Raw genomic sequence first — 23,669 nt, 5'->3', positions numbered from 1 at the left:
TGGCACTTCAGTTCTTTTAGGGCCATTGAAAAATGGATCTGCTGGGGAAGCAGAGTGTGTTTTGGGCACAACTCCAAAGCATTACAGCATGAAAGCCTGTGGGGTGTGGGTGCATCTGGAATGACTCCAGTTAAATAAGCAGAAGGAGGGGGGGGGTGACGTGTCTCAGCTGGGGTCCTCCCGCTCTTGGACCCAAAGCCTCTGGCACGTCTCAACCTGCTTCTTCAAACGCAAAGCTATCAGCAAGACCAATCAAGTACCATTCCCTCATGCGAAAGCATCCCTGTGTGGATGTGGAAGAACATTTTTAGCCGTGAAGGCTGCTTCAGAACGCCACTTTTCTATTTTTCATGTGGTGATTCTCTAGCAGGTATTCCCCTTAAGTCCCCAGAGCTGGAATCCAGGTGCTAGATGGGATGTCAGCATTTGTGTTAGGCAAATCACTGAAACTAGCTCTTTCTCAGCTGTTCTAGTTGAAAACACGCCTGTACCCCCAGGTACAACAAAAGCAGGTGCCCAGAGGGGTGTCGTTACTGAACTGTGACATTTCTCACACTGTCTCAAACCCTGGGAATTGGAACATCTCCTTTCAGCTGCCAACATCTATCATTAACCTGCAGCCAGTGAGAGGAGCAGCAGAAACTGCATTTCCAGCTCCACAATTGAGCAGATCAGTGGGTGAGCACCTCCGGCCCCAGCCACCACGTGCGTGCTGAGAAACAAAGCAGCTCAAGACACCGGGGTCTGTGGCGCAATTCAGCCCACAGAGAACAGAACCAGGGAGGGAAATGAGGTGTGTGTGGGGAACCTTCCCACCCACAAACATCACCCTGCAGCCGCACAGCTCTGCTCCTGGGGCTCACTGCTTCTGCCCTCCCGTGCCTGCTCCCTCTCCATCACAGGCTGCGATAGCGAAGACGTGTTGGACAGATTAAAATGCAGGGAAATAATGGCCAGGGTGGGTTTCTTCAAGGTTGAAAGACGGGGAGGAGGTGTTTGCAGGGACCACATCCCTTTAGTAAGAACTGAAACACTTGACAGGCTAAAACCCCAATCTGCTGGAAATCATGTACCTCAAATAATGTCCTATTGCCGCCGATCGCCCGTGTATTTGGGGGCTGAATAGATACAGCATGAAATTCATCTCGAGCTCTCATTTCCCACCAGTTACTGCTTGTTTGACAAGATGTGAGTGACGTTTGGAAGGCTTTTACTGAGAACGGCCATCGGAGGAGCGAGGTTTGATGGGTGTGCTCCGGGCTGAGCATCCGCAGGGCTGCCATTGCTCCGCGTGCACCCCGAGCTGATGCTGGGAGAGAAGCCAAGGGGTGTAGGGACAGGCCAAGGGGAATGGCTTTAACCTGCCAGAGGGGAGACTGAGATGAGCTCTTAGGCAGAAGCTCTTCCCTGTGAGGGTGCTGAGGCGCTGGCACAGGATGCCCAGAGAAGCTGGGGCTGCCCCATCCCTGGCAGTGTTCAAGGCCAGGTTGGACACAGGGGCTTGGAGCAAGCTGCTCTAGTGGAAGGTGTCCCTGTCCATTTAGCTGATTAAAACACTAATTAATATTATCCTTATTGTTACAATCACAGAACCCCAGCCTGCTTTGGGGTTGAAGGGACCTTAAATCCCATCCAGTCCCAACGCCACACACCCCCGCCATCCCGCGCTCGTGCGCGCTCCCGCCCCACCCTTCCCCGCGCATGCGCAGGACGCCTCGCTGGGTTTCCCGGGCAACCGGGTGACGCTTGGCGGTGTCCGTTGAGAGGGCGCCGTCCCCTGAGGTGGCTGAGGAGGGGAGCCGGACCCTGTGCCCCTCCTTCCATCCCATCCCATCCCATCCCATCCCATCCCATCCCATCCCATCCCATCCCATCCCATCCCATCCCGTCCCGTCCCGTCCCGTCCCGTCCCATCCCATCCCATCCCATCCCCGGAGCCGTGAGGGGAGCAGGCGGCGGGGTTAATCCGGCCCGCGGTGCTGTGAGGTGGGAGGCCCCTTGTTGGGAGGGTTGTGGGCAGGGCGGGCTTTGCTGCTGGTGTTGGTAAGGGATAAATGGAGTTGTGTTTGTCACCGAGCCCCTCAGAGGGAGGTGCTCCGGCTGTGGGTGTTCCTCAGGAGGCTGGGTGGGTTTCAGGTGTGCAGGTGCCTCAGGTTTTATAGCTGTTGTTTGAGGGGAATGCGACCTCGTGTAGTGTTAGTTCTGCTGGGCTACTCTTTAGTTGACTCAAACAGACTTGCCTCAGAGTTTGGACAGTGGGTGTGTGTTTTCATGACTTAGTTTTCATGAAACTAAGAGTTTTTAATACCTTTGTTTCATTAAAACCAACCAAGGTTCCTGTTCTGGAAGGATGTCAGTACCTCAGAACTGCGGAGTTGAGGCACCCATGGCAGCAGACACAGGGAGGAGCAGCAGCAGCAAGCTCAAGGCACCCGTGGGACCAGAGCCACCAAAGGACACCAGGGTCAGGGTGCTGGCTGCACCTAACGTGCTGAATCCAAAGGACTTTGTGCGCATTGAGGCCCTGCCTGGCTTTGATCAGAGGGAAGGGAAGGTCTTGGCCAGAAGCAAGACCATTTACAAGAGCAGTGAACCTTCAAGAGAGCAAGTGTTCTGGGAAAACTACCATAGGAGGCTAAAGCAGTTTGATAAGGGGCTCTTCACTCCCCTTGGGAAGCCTTATCTGGAGCTTGGAGAAATTCCCTACACAGACCCGAAGCAACTCACCCTCTATGCCTTGGGGCAGCTCACAGAGGTAGGCCTGACTTTCCTGGTTCCACTTTAAATAGGAAAATAGGGAGGATTTACCGCTAAGGAAATAACAAGCCCCTGTTTCCAGGGAAAAGGAGTCATTATTTCTGTTTAAAGGGATGTTTGAAACAATATTCTGTGCTTTTCCGTGAATAATCGCAAGTCTGAATTAGTATTTGATGATGGTGAATAAAGCAGGACTGCTTTGACGTGTATATTGTGATTTGGGAACTGGCTTTTGAAATTGGTCTTTAAAGTACTTAATGAGAGCACTTAAAATGGAGCAGAGAGAATAGCAGACTAATGAATGAAAAAGAAAATGAGATAATGAGAACATACTTAAGGGAAGATACTCAAGGGGAGGTAACGAGTCTTGAAAATGGAAGGAGAGGAATCAAACAGAGTAAAAGATGAGTTAAAAAGCAGGAATGATCAATGGTGGCATTTGAGGGGTGGGTAAAAACCTCAAAAGCTGAGCATAAGAATCGTATCAAAAGTAAAGTGTTTGTAATACAACTTACATAAGTAGGGATGGCTTTAGAGGTAGTGGGTTAATTACTGTGTACTTTACTTTGCACCTGTATTTGGGTTCCAGGAAGGTGTAAGGGGATCAGCTGGGAGTGCCTGTGCTGCTTTGATTGTCTGTGTGGTGATTACTGCTGATCTCCTTAGTGTTGCACACCCATGAACTTTGTGGGTCTTGAGCTATCTCAGGTTGCTTTAAGTCAAGCTTGACTCATTAAACCACAGAGACAAGAATGCTGCTGTTGATACTTAAGGTGAACTCGTAGCGTTCTGCCATCTGTTCGCTTTTCCTCAATGCCGTTGGCTCATGTGAGGAGATCTTTCCACGCTGTTTTGTGCAGAGAGCAATTTTCCTTGTGGAAACAGAGTGAAGTTTCTGCAGCCTCTCAGTAACATTGGCCTCTCTGAGCCTACATTTTGCTATGTGCTTTCTAATGGAGTGCCCAAGGGATAGTCTCTGACAGCTGAAGCAGTTGTGGTTGTTATTCAGGGTAGGCAGAAAAGATTCTGTCCACCCACTGCTTAATTTTCTGCTCTCATTGTGTGTTGCATTCAGAGCTTAAAAGTTTTAGATCAAGTGTTTTAAGCTGTAGATAGGCAATAGGTGGCATTCACTTTATTTTTACATTCTACCTAAAGCAGCACCTTGTTGGCTGTTTACGTTTAGAGGCTTGTTTCTGTAAATCAGTCAACATCCAGCAAGTGTTGCCGGTGTTCCTGTTTTAATTCTGAACTTATAGAATATCTTTTCTTCTGAGTATTAGAAGTTGCTTTAAAGTTTTGGGTTGGTTTGTTTGGGTTTTTTGGTTTATTTGGTTTTTTTTTTCAGCTGCAGATATACTCTTTAAAATTCTGATAATTCCAGAAGAGTTTGTTAATTTGAGGTGATTGTTTGTTGTTTTGGTATTGAAAAATGATGTCAGGATTTGATCCTTAATTGTGCTGTGAAACCCAGCTGGAACTCAGCTACTTGACCAAATGTAATGCATATAATTCATACAGAAAATAAACTGTATGTAGGTCACCAAATGTGTGACTACCATAAGCTGTGGCTTCTGCTTTAGATTCATAAAGCTATCAGAGGGGATGGGTCACACCTGCTGTTCCTTTTTGTGGTGAGCATGGCTAAAAGCACTATGTAATCTTGAAATCTCAGACTGATCTTTTTTTCCCCTTTTTTCCTAGAAGATAATAGTTACTAAGTTGAAAAACTTAGTAACTGTCCTGTGGTTCCCTCAATCCCACAACCTGGGGAATGCCCAGGGATTTCATGCTGCTCACACACCAAATCTGACTATTTAAGCTGTCAGCGTGCTCTGCAGAATCTATTTATATGTTTTTCAGAGATACTAGAAATGTATTTCTGTAGCCTAATTCTAAAATTACTTTGTGTTACCTGTAATTTTGCTTTATATGGGTTATTTACACCATTCCTACCCACACCTAGCAGTGCCCATCGTATTTTGAATGATTGAGATGACTGTAGATACTGGATATGTCTAATTATAGGTGTCTGAGAGCAAAAACATTCTTGGTAGTAAAAATCATTACCTCTTGACTATGCATTTGCTCTCATCTCTGCCTTCTGAGTTAGCATTTTCTTCAGCCACAGGTACAGCTGATGATTTGCAGTGATGAATGACAGTAACATTTATAAATAACAAGATGGTGATAAAAGTCCTGTGAATTCAAGAGATTGAGTATGCTAATATCTGCTGGCAAATGCTACTTTCTGAACTCATGTTATTAAAAACTAGATTTTAAGAGCTGCAAACAGGGATGCTGAGCAGGGATGATGGACTATACAAAATTATATGGGCATAGGATATTGTATGTAACAATTGCACATTTAGGATGCCTTTCTATTAACTCAATGCCAACAAACGTGTTTAGGAAAGCTGTATGTTCATAGATACTTTTATATCTTAAGTAAATTTGGTATCTGAAAGTGTAGAGCTGTTACTCAAATGTTCTCACTGCTGCATTGGAAACTGCTGTTCTGTAGTCACACAGACAACGTGGGATCTTACAGTGAAATCACTAAGTAAAGCTGTGCCAGTGCAGTGGAAGAGTCTTATTCTACTGCAACCCACTGGAACAAAACAAACCCAGTCCAAACTACTAGCAATACCAGCAAGGGATGGGGGAAGCTCAGGAAGTGTAGCATTTATGTTTAAAAAAACACAACCAACCAACCTCCCCACACACAAAAACACCCCAACCCCCCAAAAAGCCCCATGACCCCCAGATTCCACCAACCCAATAATCAAAAAAACCCCAAACCCACAACAGGGAGGATTCTCTTCCCCATTCTGTACAGTATTATCCAAGCATAACTGAGTGGCCAGCTTTCAAAATTATGTAGATTTTGTGACCCTTATGCCTTTAGATTGCCAGTTATCCCAACTTTTATCCTCAGTAGTGCCTCAGTTTTTCCAATGTGCTTTGGTGTTTGTCTTGCATGTGTGATCTGCTCCCTTCCACTATCATTACTAGAAGAATCTGTACAAGTTGAATGGACCATGTACTTTAACCACAGAAGCTTCACCACAGATCTTATCAGTGGATTTCAGGTTCTTGCCATTTTCCAAACTTGTTGGGGCACTGGGGGAGGAGCTCCCTGTGGGGCTGCTTGGTTCTGTGTTAGTATCAGAGCATACCCATGCTGGGAGATAGAGCCCTTCAAGTTTCCATTAGGTAACTGGAAGTTACTTTGTTTTGAGAATTTCCCTCTCCCTGTCTCAAAGGTTGAGTGCACACTGCAGACAGCACTGATTCATTGAAAGTCAAAGAATGTAGCTATCCGGACAGGATTTTTGATTTCCTAAGTGTTCAGACTAATATGTTAAAGGTCTCTTTCTCATTCTTTAATGTAACGGTGCATGGCAATGTTAAGTCACCTTTTATCATGTTTATATAGCTTCCTTCCCTTAATTGCTGTGACAAATTCATTTGCAAAACCTGTCTGAGGTAACTTGTTGACTTTCTACATGGAAGAAAGGTGGCCTTTCGCAGCAAGTCCTAAAAACAAGCCAAGTCCACAGAATCTTGGGTGAGAATTATTAGTGTCAAAGCCTCCTCTGTGTTTGTCATAAAATTCTGTTCTGTAATTCTGTGCTTGGGTAAATGGGTCACTAGATAAGATTGACAACAGCATCCACAATGAAAGGTTTTAAGCTGGAAACTGGAGAAGAAAACAAAGCAATTTCTTTCAAGATAAATCACACTGATGTTATTTATTATTGGTGCAGTTAAAGATCTGTCAGGGTTTCCAGTTTAAAACCTGCCTCTCTAGAAGATTAAAACCATGTCTTTCAAGGCAGAACTTATAACGCAAAGAACCTTTTTCCTGCTGGCTCTCTGATGCAAAGGTCAGTTGTAATTCCTCTTTGTTCTGGGAAGAGCTGGAAAGCATTAGTAGTGGGTTGTCTTCCTAATATCTCCAAAACAGTGAAACTGGTCAGGCCAGAATACACTGGTGTGGTGACATTCCTGATGCTTTCTAAATTGAGTAACCAATATTTGAAAGAGCACAATATTTGTTTCCATTAACTACTAAAGAGTCTTTTAAAGTGAAAAGCTACAAAATATTAGTATTTTCTAGAGTATTTTTTTCCATATTATCTGTACGAGGTAAATTATAAGGGTGAATTATCACTGGGATGGCTGTTACTCATCAGTGCCGAAGCACTGATAGAGATGCTCAGATTCAAGTGCCTCTTGGGGTATTTTGGTGTATTGTTGGCTGGTGGAATTGGACCCTTCCATGTCATTCCACTGCCTGCTAAAGATGGTTTCGAAGTCTTTACTGATAAATGCTTGAGTATCTCTTTAACAGTTTAAAAAAATGCATATTGGTAGCATGAAAGTAAGAATTTTGAGATGTGCTTTGCTTGAAAGGGTTAATTCGTATCTGATTTGAGGTTGTTTGGTTTGCTTTTTTTCCCTGCTTGTACTACTTCACCAGGCTCATCGTGTCATGACAGTCTGTCAGCTCAGGAATTAGCGTTTATATGGGCTGGTGTTTTGGACAGCATGAAGGGAACAAGCAAAAATAGGGAGGGTACAGAAGCGACTGTAGCAGTGAGGGTCATGCTTTCAGCTTCCCCAGAGATCTAAACTTGCCTTGTTTGTCCTTGTGCATTTCTGATGGAAAATGGGAATGAAAATGAGAAACACAAAATTATGGCCAAGGTCTTCTTTTTTTTTCCTTTTTTTGAAGCCATGACTGCAGTGCATGCCCTCTATCTGAGTATCAGTGTGTGAACTAAAAACCACTGCAAATCAGCTTTGGCTTTGCCCTTCCATTGCAATAGCCGTGCAAGCCATGACACAATCTATTTAATCTTGATTATCTGTTGCAGATCATGAATAAAATAAATTTCCTGAGTGCAGCACAGGAAATATGGGAAACTTGTACCTTTTTTTTTTCCTTGCTTTCTAAAGTCACAGCAGTTTACCGCAGGCTACATGCTAGAAACGCTCTGGGACAAAAGGGAAAGAAATAGGCTGTGCAACAAAAATCAGAGTTGGAAAACTGCTATTTATCAATTGACCACAGCTTATCACCTTGCTATTGCCAAAACCTATTAGGGTGTTATGTACAGAGCATGTAAACCTAAAAAAGCAGGTGCAGGCACAGTGACACTGATTACAGTTTCAGAGTTCATGGTGTCACCTTGTAAGAAAGGTTCTGTTGCTTACAGAAATGAAAGGGTGTGTTGTTTTGGGCCTGAGAGACATGGCTGAACGTAACCTACTACACAATGGGGATACAGGTTTGCCTGGCTTAGGTTTCCATGGAGATTTCTTGTACCTAATGAGCATAGGTGGATTTTGCAGATAGATTTTCTTTTGGCTAACATTCTTTTGTTTCTTTTTTTTGTATGTAATGAGTAAAAGCATGTTGTGGGTAGTTTTGTTTGGTTGTGGGGGTTTTGTTGGTTGGTTGGGTTTTTTCCCCTATTTGGTGTTAACCAGACGCAATTTGTGAGATGCTTGTGGGTTTTTCTTCTTTTTGGAGTGAATATACAGGGAAGCAGCTGTTCTGCTCACTCTATGTGTGTGTGGAGAAGAAACTGAGTTCTGTATCAGTGACTTTTCCTACAAGCTCCATAACCTCTCTTGATCACTTACGTGTGCAAGCCCTCAGTCTGGTAATCATCAGGCAAGACAGAATTTGTGCATACTATCCATCTGAGGTGACATCTTTGCTCCGCTTGTCATGATGAAAGCTGATGTACACTTCCAGCTTTCGCTGCTAGCAACAAGCCAGTGCAACTCTGGTTGCACATGTTTTATGGACAATCTTGATTTCCAGTAAACAGAATGAGTTGGTCAACTATTCTTTTCTTTAACTATTTTCTGCTGTTTTCTATAGCCTTTCACTGTGTTACCAAGCACAACACTGCGCTGCTTTTCCTTTTTAAAATGCTAACAGATAACTTGTTGCAAAGACACTCAGAGAATGTTTGGAAATGAACAGCCTAATGGTGTGCATCTCTCTCTTATGACTTTCTTCTCACCCATCCAAGAAGGCATTGACCCACCAGACATTTGCAATGTAATGGTAATCTACCATTATCTTGCTGCTTTTATGCCCATGTTATTAAATGCTAGTAAGCCTGAATGCATAAGGTTTTAGGGCATACTAGAAAGTGGTTGGCTATGGAATAACAGGAAAAGGTATAGCTTTAGGTGACTGTTCTAGTGGGCTGGAGAAGTTTGGTTATGTGAAAGTGGTACTAAGAGGAGGAGTGGAATGAAAGATAAACAGAAGCTGTGAAGTGAGATGATAGATAATGGTCTCGTTATAGACAGAACCGGAACAGAGTAATTGATGTAGGAAGGAAAGTTCAATTTTAGAGACATTTTATCAAATTGAGATACATGCCTAAATTGTAATAGCAGGCAGCTTTCTTCCTCCTTCAACAAAATGTTACATCAGATCAGGCTGGTGGACTGTACACAGCTTGTTCTCCATTGTTAGCCTGAACCATAAATATATTTGTTTTAAAAATTAAACCTTAGTTAAAAGCCCTTACTAATAAGTTAAAGAAAATGTCAGTCACCATTTCAGAGGAACTAAAATTCCTATTTGCACATGTCCATGGATAAAATGGGGAAAGATTACATCATATTGCAGCAAGTCAGACAAGAGGAAAACAACATTGTCAACCAAGTATTTGAGATGATTTAGTGGGCATAGCAAAGCTGCTGTTAACACAGAACTTCTGAATTTAATGTTTTATTCTTATCTGTGATCTGCTCTGGCGTTGCGTTCATCTGTCTGTTGGAAATTCTTGGCTGTTCTAGAAGAGCAGCAGTCCTTCAATGCTGAAGTAGTGTTGTTATGGTTAACAATAGCATTTAAGTACTCATGTACTGAGAGCTTTGTTGAAATGTTTTTCTTCATGGCCTTGTGCGACTGATAACGGTTACCTTTCTAGTACCTTTGGAGAAAGTGACTTGGGAAAGTGAATTATCTTGGCTAATTGAGTATGGAAAGTATAAAACTGGTATTATAGCAAAGAACTTTCTGATACTGAGCTGTTGTTTTTTCCTGCAGATGTTCTTGTGTTGTCTTTTAGAGTATGAAGCAAAAATGGTGATATAAATGAGACTATAGATAAGACATATGCCTATGGAACTATGTTTTAAGACCAGGCTTGTTTTGTTTAAGAGTGGTAGTCTTACTTTGTAACATGAATATTAAATGTTAGGTGGTACTCGTGACCTGAGCCTAACTACGTGAAAATGTTATGTGCTATAAAAATACAGGTTTTATGATCGCTAAATTAGTTTGACATACCTGTGGAACAGCAGCTAACCAGTAAGGTCCACAGAGTCTCCATGCTATTAAGTTCCAAACAGTCTAATCAATTTCAAAAGTTCAATTTCTGTTCCTAAAGGCTGCTTTCATAATGAATGAAGGGAAGCATACCAAATGGAATAATGCATTGTTACTAAGGTTTTAGTAAACTTGCCAAATGTCAGGCTGCTGGTACAGTCATGGTGCATTACACTTCTGTGATTACAGCTCGAGTTGTCAGTACAGCAAATTGCAATGCTCACCTGAGTTTGGGAATTGGTCTGCAATATCATGCCTGGGGGAGGAGAGAAGTGCATTGCAAAGGTTATACTTTACAGGGGATATTCAAAACTTAGATTTTTAACAGGTTTGATGTCTGCTTCTTTTAAATAGTACATACAAGTACTTTGTTGGCTACATAACCAAAGAAATAGATTATTCCTTATGTTTGAAGAACCTGGCTCTCCCCTCTCTGCAGTGTGACAGTTAAATCACTTGATAACTGAAAGCATTTCATCAAATGGCTACTGTTGGGAGAGAATGGGAAAAAACATTTTGATATTGGACTAGAAAGGCTATGTAAAAAATTATTACTGTTTATGAGTGTGATCAGTTTAGAACTTGCATTAGACAGTAAAGATAATGCTCTTTGTAATTCATGGATGAGTTTCTGGTTATACTGTGTCACTCTGATAGCACAAAGAAATGTTAATGCTGATCTTATCAGACACTGGTGGATTTCTCTAATGTCACATTCAATGGAGTTATGTCAGGAACGAATGTATGTGTACCAGTAATGGAAGAAATTGTTTCAGGTGGGAAGGCTGAGCTCTTTTGTACATGTGGAACTTAAAAACCATTCTGTGTATGTGATCACTAGTAGAAAGTGGTAAGCATTTCATTAGGGGCAGGAGAACATGACCAATATGGAGACTTTTACATTTGAGCGAGAGAAAAAATAATCAGAACTGATGTAGAAATGCAGGATTAAATTTGTAGATAGGTTGGATTGTGCTCATTTCTAGGATGGATAATATATTTATAGATCAATTTTGCCTCAAATGATGCCAAAAGCACTTTGCAGGCTGAATGTAGAAGTCGTATCAGCCATCCCTGGTTAGCTGCAGTCACAGAGCAGAGCAATACTACCTGAGAATCCAGGACAGAAAGTGATGAAGAATAATGTATCCAGTCGAAAAAGGGGAGGTGAACATAAGTGAGCAGACAGCAGTTGAAGCAAATTGAAGTTTAGCCAGGATGCCTTGCTAATTCCCTCCAAACTCTGCATGGCAGAGGAAGAATCGTCTTTCTCACAAAGAAAACATCATCGGGGAAGCTGATTTCAATGAAGAACATACCCTATGGAGTGATATATTACAATTAAAGGACGGTTTCAAAATAAATGAAGGCATTCAGCAGTGAGGGGGGGAAAGGATAATAAATAAAGCTTGAGTTTGGCTTGCAGAGGAAAACGTGTGAAATCTAATTGGTAGCGTCCTGCTCTCCTTGAGACTGTAGAATGATGTGTCTCAACTTGCAAGCAGTGGACAACGGCACTTTCCATGGCTAAGGTAGCTTCTCAGTTTTCATGGAATGCCTATAGAAAGTGTTGAATGCACAACAGAGTTGGGGGTAAGGGGGGAGACTGTAATCAGGGAGAAAAGGACTTAATGGAACGTTACTGTATTCTTTGTAGTATAATGTGACCTTTCCATTAAACTAATGTTATACTATTTGCACAGAAGAAGAGCTAAAAGAGAGGATTTTCAGGGGACAATAGTCAAGTTAATTAGGCAGCTCTGTAACTGTCACTCTTTGTATTAAATGCTTAAAAAGCAGTGTATGGGGAATGGGGTTATAATGTTGCTTTGGATTCTGTTAATCTTAAAAAAAATAATAATAGTTTGTGTTATTTGTGAAGACTAGGCTGTGACATTGTTTGGGGTATTGTAGCCTGGATCCTGGTTTTTTCTGGTGTATTAAGAGGGAGGCTTTAACTTAATTCCTCAATGACTTACTGCTAAAAGGTTTATGCATCCTCTCTGCTAATCTAAAGGCAAAGTTCACAATCCTTATTGGTGTGGAATATTTAAATACATCATATGCCTGTCTGTCAACCTCAGTGGAGTAATCATGGAGTAGGGCACAGTTCTTCAAGTGAAACACTGCTAGATTTTGGTCTGAAAGCATTTAACTTCATGCATACCTACACAACTTTAAGATTCAAAAGATGCTTCATAAAGCTATTGTGATGTGAATCCGTAATTGCTCATTCACGCAATACATCCATTGCAAATATGCCTTTTTTTAAGGATGACTTTGACTTTTTTATTAAGCTCACTTATTCATAAAAGGCAAATTCTAGATGTATTAATTTGGGGTCCAGATAACAATCCATATGTTTGAATTAAAGCAAAGCTGTTAGGGTTATTTGTAATATTTTCTCTGCTGCAATTAAAGTTACATTGCAGTAACTTACAGAGTTCACTGAAGCCTCTGGCTAATTCTAGTCATTGTGAGTGCTCTCTGCTGTGTCTTTTGCCTTGAGCTAATGCCTGTGGCACTTCTGGGAGGGTGAAATCATGTCATTCCTCATCTGTTAGAGCAGTCCTTGGACTGCAGCACTCAGACTAAAGTGTATTTACTTCAATAGTTTTGTCCTTGATGCTTCATTTCTCTCCTGCAGGTACGACCAATGGTTCCCACTGATCAGATAGCCTCATTTGTCTTCCATGCTGAGGATCCTGATCTGTCCAGGTGGCATCATTTGGTCCCACTATGTATCAACATTTCCCTTCCGGGGCTTTAGGAACCCAGTGTTTTTGACCTCCGCTTCCAGTTGATTCTTCCCTTTCTCCTCGAAGTCATTCTTTAGGTGCTTGTACCCCTTAAATCTGTTAGCTCCCAGTTTAGATACTTACAGCTTTAACAGGTAACAAATGATCCTCATAGCTAGTTGCTTGCCCTGATCTTTGGGGAGCTATTTATTTTAAGAATAAATGAAGCTATCTCATAACTGTAGCCTAAAAATAAAGGGCAAACATTATCTTTTTCACTGGAGAGTTAATGGCAGGAAGTCAAACCTGTCAACATCTTGACAGGTTTAGAATAAGACTACATATGGTTGATTCCCCCATGACTAGTCTGATACCATGTGTATTTGTGTTACTGTCTGACCCCAGCTGACAGGGGTTATCCTGATCTGTGGTCTGCTAGCTGGCTGTGTTGGATATGTCAGAGAAGCTGTGATACAGATAGTGGATGTTACCTTGTGGAGCCTACCTGCAAAACATTCCCCACTAAAAAACACATGAAAGCCCAGCAGCAGTGTTGCCCTCCTGTCATATAACCTGCTGCCAGACACATGCCTGAATACAGGGGAATAGGAAAGAGGAAAGGTCTGGAAGTCTGGGCATTGGTAACTCTTAGGACTAGTACTTTCTTCCAGTTGTGATGATAATGGCAGGTTCATTGGCTGGCTGATGAGGGATGGTGTGGCTGCCAATTGGTTCACAGTGGTCAAGTGTGACAGCCTTAACCCACAACATAGAGGCAGTCTGGTAATGGCAAAGATTTTTGCTCAGAACAGACTGAAACAGGTGGATTGTGATCCATGTTCAGCATGACAGTATGACAATAGGACTGAATTTAAAGGGACTTTATACTCCCTTCTTGAATGTTTTCTAGAGCTGGTGTTTACCGCTCTATTTAGCGTTCATCAGTTATGCCAGAGCTACAAGTATCTGACTTTCATACAGTCCATTTATTACATTGACAAAATAATTGAAAATCTGTAACAATTGTCTTATTAAAACCCAAACATATTCCAGTCCAATTCCATTGTGATGGGTTTAAAAACTTGGACCTGCTTCCCCTCTAGTTCTGAACATGTTTTCCAAAGTGAATAGGTTGTTCAGCTGTACAAGGGAAGCCTTTTCTCTAAGGTATCTTCTCAAATATGTGGTACCAACAGAGCATTAGCTTAGAGCATGTGGTTAAAGTATTCTGTCCTTTATGCTGCTTTACATTATTGATACTTTGTCTTAGGGTTACATATTTACGCACCGAAGAAACTAAGAGCCTTTGTACTAGAACAGAAACACATTAAACTTTGCTGTGAGCACTTGCAGCAGGTGAGAGGTTATCTACAGATATCTACCACACAGTGCTTCAATATTTTTATTAGGTTACCCTGAAATGTTAGAAGTTAATTCCTGGAGTCAGTGTCAGCCAAACTGACAGTAGATCAAAGCTGGGAGACAAATTGCTCATTACAGTTGAGGGAGCTGAATGCTCTGTGCAGACAGCTGTACGATCGCTGGAGGCTTCTCGGGCACTTCACCTGCAAGCTCTGCCTCCATAAATGCTCCTATTGCTGGTGAAGCTCATAGGTGGATTTCTGTAAAATAAGCTTATTTTAACCTTCCATCAGAGGCATTGCTATGTTTTGGAATTGTTATTTGTTTGCTTGGATTTGTTTCCTGTCACCCTGTTTAGAGCTTGTGTCACTATGCAACAGCCTGCGTTATAAACAATGATGTTAATCCATGAAAAATGAGAAATTAAACCTTGGCAGTATCCTAGTGATCCCATTCCAGGTTCATCAGATTAAAGATTTATTTTTATTCTGACTTTTTCTAAAAGCTCAGCAGCATGGAATCCATTCAGCTTTGCTATCTGACACTCAGAAATCACTCTTGCTGACAAGGAGCTCTCTTCATCTTTTAGTGAAAGCAGATCAAAACATTAAAAGAAAACCCACCACAAAACCCAAACCAAGAACAGACAACAAACCTTTTCCAAACAGGCACTTTGCTATCACTTTGCTATTTCCATTAGCTCATCAGAAGTGTTTCAATCCTTCCCTTTTAAGAAAGCTGCTTTCAGTAAAATATTGTGCACTCAAGTTTTTTCGCTTAAGGTATTTCACTTTCAGCTGTTCTCCTAAATTAATGTTAGGTTATATTATCAATGTGAGATCTGAATTGGTGCATGACAAGAACTGGTGAGTCAGAGCAAGTTAGCTATGTAAGATAGAGGCTTTGGAGTGAGGCTTTCCAGCACCTCTTGGTTGTAACATTGAAGTATGAATGTAAGTCTTTGTGCTGTTTTGCTCTGAGGTCAGCTGGAAGACACTATTGCTTGAAAATAATGATTTAATGGCAATGTGACATACAGCCTTAAAACTAATGGAATACAAAATAGGAAATCAAAACAAAGATAATGATTAAGGAGAATGGGACACAGATGTAATGCAGTCTGTGTGTGCAGCTGGCACAGCTATCACAAAACACTTCTGAAAATAGCTGTCCTTTGGAAAGTCAAGTTCTGGCACTTTAGCTGTGGCTTATTCCCTTATGTGTCAGATGTTAACATTTGGACTGAATTTCTTCTACAAGAAGTGTAGAGTAGTTCCTAAATATTAATATTTTAAAGTCATGGGTAAAATGATACAGGGCTTTATTTGCAGATAACATTCTCACAGATTTGACTAGGTTAACTAACTTAATGTGATGATCCAGCCTACACTAGCCACAAACAAGGAGGATGTGTGTGTGTGCATGCTTAAGTTTTACTATAAATTAAAAATACACAGTAAAGAGAGGGCGTTTTTAGTACAGTATGTTCCATCTAAAGCCCATGTAGAGCGGTTTGCTAGGAGCTTGGTATAGCTATAAAGGGTGTTTTGGACTTTGTATCAGATTAAAGAATACTCTGTAATCTTGCATAAAGTATAGCCACAGAGATCCTTTTCTTGACGTGTTCATCTGTCTCATGTTTATCACAAATAAAGCTGGTGACAGCCAGTCTGTGGATACACATTCATTCTGCTGTTGCAGTATGGACCATATTCATCCCTGTCAAAATATGGATTCAGTTAAGATCTTTATCCCAGCAGAGAATTTGACCCTTTGACAAAAACATGCATAAGTGAGATTAGACCGTGTTTCAGAATTTAGTTATCTTTGTTTGTTAACTCTGTATTTTCAGTTTACCCTGGGAGAATATGCATTTATATAGTAACCATTATGTATTTTTTTGTTTGTTGTATGGAAAGTGTTACCGAAAAAATATTTTAAGAACTGTTTAAGCATCTCTACAATCTTAGTCTTCAACTTCCACCCAAAAATGCAAGTTTGTTTTAGGGAAGCAACAGGAGCGGCTGCCTGGAAAATAACAATGGAACTGTCAGTCCCATATTGTGACGTGCATGTGGGGAATAGATGACTTTTAGGGCTGGCAGATGTACTCTGTTCATTTTACAGGTCATTAAATTTCTCATTATACAAACTCAATCATCTAAGTTTTTAAAATATGATTTAGACTATCCAAAAGATTACACAGTGTGGAAGATAAATGTAGAAGTTTAAATTTTGAAAGACAAAACAGTTTGAAAAACTGATGGATAAATTCCATAATGATCCTACTATATTATTCTCATTGCCTAGCTACTCCATATGGAAGGTTACGTTCTGACCTTAGATATATCGCTGCCTGCAGAGCAACACCAAACAAAGGTCTTGTATTTGCCAGTCTGTGTAGAGATGCTGATTAACCTGTCAGGATTCTTGGAGGAGAACTCCCCCAAAAAACTTTCTCCCTTTCTCCCTCCATGAACTGAGTGTAAGGTTTGTTTGCCAAAAGCTTGAGATAACAGCTACCACTTTAGAAAAAAGTCCTTAGTTTTGATAACTATTGGCCTGTGGAATAAATCATTTAGACTTCTTCCTTGGAAAGCAATCTATTAACATGGCTCTCCTCCACACAAGTATTCTTAGGAAAGCTGTAGTTGAGAGGAAGTGATGTTTAATCAGCTGAGCTTTCTGTTAATGTTGGCTTTTCCATTATTTTCTTCCCCAGAAATATGAATCATTATGATCCCGGAATAACAACATTTAGAGTGAGAGCTGCTAGTGAGCTGAGAAAATACAAGTGAAACAATTGCTCTAACAAGTTCAGACTTAATCTTTCACCATACATTTGACACTTTCTCCTCCAATCACAATATAGCTGTCCAGTCTTTCCAGCACCTTCAGGTTGCTGTTACATGAGGTTTAGATATTACTCAGCAAAAAAAGAGCTATGAAACAGAAAAATATCTTAATCATTCATCCTAAGCCTAAGACGCTGCTATTTTCACCAGAATGTGTCAGTCTCACAGCTAATTCTATACTACCCACATGGATTGTCCAGAAATTAGATTCTTGACTTATTCCTAAGACTTCTCAGACCTTTAAATAAAGTAAGTACAACCTTTCACACTGGAATTATATTCAGTAATTTGACTCTAAGTAACAGGAAAATTCTCTAAGCCCTTTCTCTTTTCTCTTTTTTTTTTTTTTTTTCCCCCAACTCAAATCCAGGTGGACACAATGAATTCTAATAAACCTCACTCACACAAGCTATTGGGTGTTCTGAGCTGTTAGTAAAGCAAAAATCACCCACATAAAGCTGCTAATTTTGAACTCAACTTTCATGCGTGAAAGAGGTTTTCTAAAATAAGTTATGAAAGTCACTGTCTCGGAGCTGAAGCTTTTGGGGCTGAGCCACTGAGTGTTCTGTTTGCAAAGCAGGGCTTGCTTCTGCATCCCCATTTCCTTGCAGAGGTGAATTTAACCATAATGAGTTGCTCATTCTAATGGTAGTTTTCCTGCCCCAAGGCCAAATAAAAAGACTTTTTCTTTCTACACCTTTCCTGTAGATGTTTTATGTGAGCAGGGAGAAGTTGCTTATCATGTTCTGCCTTCATATATGCAGAGAGGGTAATACCACACCAACTTGACAAGAATGTTGTGAGGATTTATGACCTAAACGTGGTAAACTGCTAAACAGTAGTTTAGCAATGGGGACCATGTAAGTGTTATGGATAGGCAGGCTTTGGAGTCTTCACTGCTACTGGGTGCTGTTGTAGCCCCTGTGGTCTGTGTACAATGTCCTACCCATCACACTCCATGCCAAGCTACACATTTGTGACCTCCAGGTGTGAGTGTTACTACTCATACCTGGGAATGAAGCCAAAGGAGAAGCAAGATCTTGCTCTGGTTTATTAGCACACTGACAAGAATAATTGCAGTGCCTTAAATAATTCCTGCACTGGTGTTTAGTAAATAAAAGCCAGCCTGGAAGAAACCATGGAAGTCCAGAAGGAGACAGGAAGTTTGGGGGATTTTTCTTTTTCTGATCCCTGAGTAACGATGGGACAACTTGAAATTCTAACATAGTGAAGCCTTAACAATCTTCACAGCTGAGAACAGGGAACAGTGGCCAAACCCAACCATTCACTTCTGCGTGACTGTTTGTTTAGTGAGCTAATATCCTTCACCCTCTTTTCTTTTGTGAGAGAAGTGCTTTGTTCTTCAAACAGCTGTGCCTTAGTTTTGTGGCAATGTTCAACTTTGGTGGTGTTTGTCCTCTCTCAGGTGGCAGGCATCGTGCTTTCTATTCCATGGGGCTTATTGATTTGGTCAAAAGTAATTAAAGAGATAATTTGTTCTCAATTACATTTCCTTGAATTTCCTGAGGCTGTAACTCTGCTCTCCAGCTGTGCCCTCCCCCAGCTCCTGGTCAAATTAACTTTGTTCTCGCTATGAAATAAAGCAGAATAGCATGTGCTTTATTTTGGTTGTTGCTTTTGGATTGAATAGAGACTCTGTGCTGTAGCAGATATTGATCTGACAATTTTATTAGGTGATCCTGCCTTGGTTCATGAACTTTCATGGGTTTAACATAGCATTCCAACAAGAAATTCTGTGTTAGGCTAGCAGAAGTAAGAAGCTGATTTTTAGATATGTTTATAGGTGTTTTTATTTTGAGTGTCCTTTGTGCCTAAAGGGTTGTTTTCACCACTCTTGTAACCTATTTTAAGCTCTACTAAATTCAAGAAGCTCTACTGTGGTGCAAAAGGGTTTTTCTTCTTTCAGCTTAACACAGGCTGTGTTAATTTCTAGTAGAATGGATTTTTGGTAATCCAAAATGTGTATGGGATATTTGTAATTCTGTCTTCAGTCGGGGCAAATACCTAGAAAACTTTAGCTAAGGCTGAGCAATACTATCATTGCCAGTATGCACCCAAAAATGTGCATAAAGGGCCTTGGCAGTGCTGCATATACCTAAATCACTTGCACATTGCCCAGAGACCATGTACATGACAAACAGAAAACAGAAATAAAAACAGTATAGAGAAATACTGGGTAGAAGTGATTTTTTTTCTTATTTCCATTGCCTTCCAAAATTCCACATTTCAAAACTTTCAAATCATCCTAATGACAGGAGTTTGTGGAGACTGTAAAGGTGGCAGCTGAAATAACATAGTTGCTTAAGGGGTTAAAAGTAACTAGGGTAAATATACTGACAACAATGATGTTACAATTGAGATTAGTTAGATCCAATTGTTTTATAAAGCTTCAAAAACTTACCAGAATTAGTAAATATTCTCTGGAAACAAGAAAATAGAAGGAACATTTCTCCAAGGTATATGAGAAAGGGAGGTGAATGAATGGAATAAACAATACCAAGCTATTCAAGCTGGTTTTGTTATGAGAACAACAGTTTTGCTGTACAGAGGCTGTCCATCACTATAGTATCTGAATACTTCATAGATGTTAATGAAAGAGAAATGTTATTTTTCCCATTTCAAATACAGGGAGTAGAGGCACAATGAATTTATACTAAAATTCATTATAGTCAAAGAAAGAAAAAAGCTTCTGCTAGCTGGGATAAGGTGTTAAATATTTTATTTAAGAAGTCAGAGGACATTTCTGAGATAAAATTGAAACTACTTATTCCAAATTTCATTGGCATGCCTTCACTAGCAGACAACCTTCCTCTCACTTTTCAGCTGTCTCCTTCCATTCTCCTGATATGTCTATACAGACAGTAATGAGTTCACTGAAGTGCAGAAGGAGACCTACCAGGACTGGAACTCCCTTGCTCATTAAAACTACTCCTGGCAAAACAGTGGGATAAGTGCCCCTTTCTGTTGATAGCAGCACCATTTCTGACCAGAGACCAAGGATGGGAAGCTGCTGCAATAGCTCTGATCAAGTGCTACCCTTGGCAACAGACATTCTCAACTGTAAAGTGCTTTGCATTATTGATAGGCTACAGCACAATCTTAATGAATCAGGTATCTTGTCTTTGTGATACACATTTATATCTCCAGATTTAGTTGTGCCTTTTGGGTTTTTGTGTTTTTTTTTGTTTTTTGTTTGTTTTTTGTTTTGTTTTTTTTTAAGCTGAAGTACTTTAATAGCATTACTCTTAAAGGAATCTTAATTTTCTGCAGTAGTCCTTTGTCTTCGAACCTCTCTTGTTTAACTGCAAATTCCCTTTGGTCCTGATGTCTGTTCTGTGTTCCCACATTCTAGTGAAAGGGCAGAAAGGGTCAGTATTGAGTAGCAGCAATAAAAGAAGAAATGGAGGGGGGGCGGGAGTTGTGATGATGTAGTGGGAAATCAGAGAACTCAGCTAGAATACTGCCTTTAAAACTGAACATTTAGAATGCCACTTGCAGCACAGCAGTAGTCATCTCTATGTAATACTTTGCAAAAGCTTTCTAAACATTTTTGTAAAATTAAATATATTTCACCAGGTTGATCTTGCATTTGGGGGACTAAATGTTGGCTTCTGATGAGTCTGCGCTGCTTTATTTTCATCACAAAGCATTCACTGCATGTGAATGGAATCATAATGCTCCTATTCAAGTGATATATTAGAAGGAAGAAGAGTGCAATAAGTGTGTCAATCTGCTAGGTCTGACAATAAGTTACAAACTTACTGAGTTACCCAGAACTGCACTTTGATTCCCCATCACTAGCTGGCATATGTACCACCAGCTCAGGCTATTGCCCCAAAAAGTCTTGGAGGAGAATGCTGGATATTCTCCAATGTTACAGAATGACATCTGCAAAGGTGTCAGGTGTGTAAAATAAAGAGAATGTTTAATAAAAGGAAGGATTTGTCAGTTAAACCATTTTTAATCATCAGAATTATTTAGTAGACAAAATGAATGTACTTGGGAAATGTTAGGGTAAAGTTCAGAGTCTGCAGGGAGTGGGTTTCAACTGAACAAGCTATTTAAAAGAATTTGTTCATGCCAAAAGACTTAAAAAGCCTAAAATTTAAGATGAAGAGGACACAAAGAGCTGGTCAAGGCAGGAGGCAGCAATGCCAGGGCACTGAGAGGGGTCCCTCCCGGCCCCACGGGAGCCCAGCGCTAGGCAATTGGGTGACATCGAGCTCCACCTACTGCAGTATTGCTGCAGTGTTGCTGGAGCTCGTTTTACCTGGAGCTGCTGGATGGGATCCCAACAAAAATGACCGTAATCATTTGCATGAAAAAGTTTTGGGTCATTTCCTCATGTAATCTGACTTTAAGGTAATGCTTCAGATATCACTTTATGATTTTTTTTGTTTTTATAATTATTGTTTCTTACATATGGAGCAGTGTGAGATTTTGTTACTTCACTCTAATGAAAGCAGGAAATGATCACTGAAGCAGGTCTTTTGATGGCTTAAAAGCAGATAGAATGAACTATGATGGAAGTCTTCATAAGCTGGAAACACTAAAAAAACAAATTCACCACTGAAATTCCAAAGATTGTTAAGATTGTCACAATAATATATTGAGTTTAACAAATTAGATGGAGCAGTATTGTTTTCTTTGCACACTACAAATTGAGTTGTACTGTTCTATAATTATGTACTGTTACCATTTTAAGCTCAAATTGCACCTTTTCAATACATAATGTTGTAATGAAAGACAATGTTGTGGGAAAGGAAGCTATTCCCTTCTGTTTCCTGTGATAAGACAAATTGAATCACATTATCAGTGCCTGAGTGGAGGGGATGGTGTGCTACCTCCCCTCCTGAGCAACTAGAAAGGTTAGGAAGGTTATCCTTTCTTCTGGCTGTCCAGAAGAGTGTCAGGAGCAAAGCAGACTGGAAATTGTGCTCTTCCTGGAGTGTAAGATGCTTCTGCTACAAGTATGGCTTTATCTCTCTCTCTATCATCTATCATCTCTCTATCTATCATCTATGTCTCTCTCTCTCTAATCGAATCTATCTATCTTAAAAAACAAATCACACCAGTGTCAGGCTGCTGTGTGCTACTCCCATAGCAGAGATGAGAGAATCAACACCAGCTTATGGTGTTGGATTTTGTTTCTTATTGTGCTATGGGGTGATGCTGTGGTGGTTGCATTACAAGTGACAAATAGATACGCAATGCAGAGAAGGCAGCCATGTGCAAATAGTAGCAGAAAAGGAGAAAGGAGATTGAAGGATGTCCTAATACTTAGAGTTACTTGGACTTTTTATTGTACTTCCAAAAAAAGTGCCATGGTACAAGTTAAATATGGGCCCCAATATGAAAACTTTTCAGTTTAAAAACCAAACTGCTTCTGAACCATCTTCACTGAAGGCATTTCACCAACAAAGTCTTCTGCTCCATCCATCTGGCAGCTTTCTACCTTTAAGAGTGCTCTGAAATTTAGAAGGGGTAAATCAGGATACAAGTAATTATTTGTCTTTTAGCATTATTTCTGTTCTGGATAGATACGTTGTGTCCACGTACTACAGGAATGTCATTACAAATGTCTCACACTTATGCTGAAAATGTTGCGGGGGGGAGGGTTTAATTCCTTATAAATGCCTTTATTTGGCAGCTCATTTCCAAAATCCAGTCTACTTCAGAAGGCCTGCTTTTGCAGATCAAGACATTTAGTATTCAGAATCTGCTTCTTACTGCAAATGGTTAAAATAAATAACTTTGATCTGTGAAAAAAACATGCCAAATATATGATGATTAAATTTATGTAGTGGCAAATACTTCAGTTTTGTTTTTCCTCAAGTTCAGTGTAAGAGACTCTAGATTGAATGCATGTTCATCACCAGTAGTCTGAATAGCATTTTCCACAGGTGAAGTGGGAAATGGGAAAATTATTCTTCTCCTGTTGAGTGTGTGAATGAGGTTTTCTCACTCAAAAATGGGGGATCTTGAGTACACTGGTAGCCTTGTATGACACGTTCTCCAGAGCAGTGTTGGTTTGCCATCTGTCTCTGCTGCTTACCAATCTTGGTCAAGTGCACCCCAATTGCATGTAACAGTGGAGCCTTCAGACTTCTCTTTGACATCTCACTAGTTCAGCCTTACTCTGGGTGCAGAAAAGCATCTTTTCATTCCAGCTGCTTTGCTCTGGGTTTGGTTTCCCCCCTAGTTTTCCACTTGTTTCTGGGCTGTCTCAGTTATTTATAGAAGAACTTTGGTGTCTACAGCTCTCCAGTGGATAAAGATTCTGTTCTTTACACTTTGAACTTTTGTTCTGCTGAAATGTTGCATAAGAACATAAAATTGAAAATATTTTTGTGCCTTCTTAAGTCAAATTCCAACAAGCAAAATGCTCTGCCCTTGATTTTTCTTTCTTTTAAATACTTGAATGTTCTCAAGCTTTGGTCCATTGTGCAGAAGCTATACAGCATAGCAACTGTCATCCACAGCTCTAAGGCTGCTGTGAAGCAGCCTTTGTACATTGGCTCTGCCCTGACTATATGGATGCACCTTCCTAGGTAGGCCCTACAGCTT

General features: G+C 40.6%; 1 protein-coding gene across 1 annotated transcript in view; it reads left to right on the top strand.

The window, feature by feature from the left end:
• The first annotated feature begins 2,324 nt into the window (after window positions 1–2,324).
• Window positions 2,325–23,669, top strand: part of CCDC60 (coiled-coil domain containing 60) — a 59,082-nt gene continuing 37,737 nt past the window's right edge. Inside the window, exon 1 of the mRNA XM_057411351.1 lies at window positions 2,325–2,755. Coding sequence (XP_057267334.1) covers window positions 2,351–2,755 — 405 coding nt within the window. The 5' untranslated portion in view covers window positions 2,325–2,350. The remainder of the gene's footprint in view (window positions 2,756–23,669) is intronic.

The sequence above is a fragment of the Pezoporus wallicus genome, unplaced genomic scaffold (assembly GCF_028554395.1).
Source record: "Pezoporus wallicus isolate ANWC-B61680 ecotype Strahan unplaced genomic scaffold, APGP_CSIRO_Pwel_v1 contig_6401, whole genome shotgun sequence".
Classification (NCBI taxonomy): domain Eukaryota; kingdom Metazoa; phylum Chordata; class Aves; order Psittaciformes; family Psittacidae; genus Pezoporus; species Pezoporus wallicus.
The sequence above is the reverse complement of the archived record's forward strand: the minus strand, read 5'-3'. Positions and strand labels throughout refer to the sequence as shown.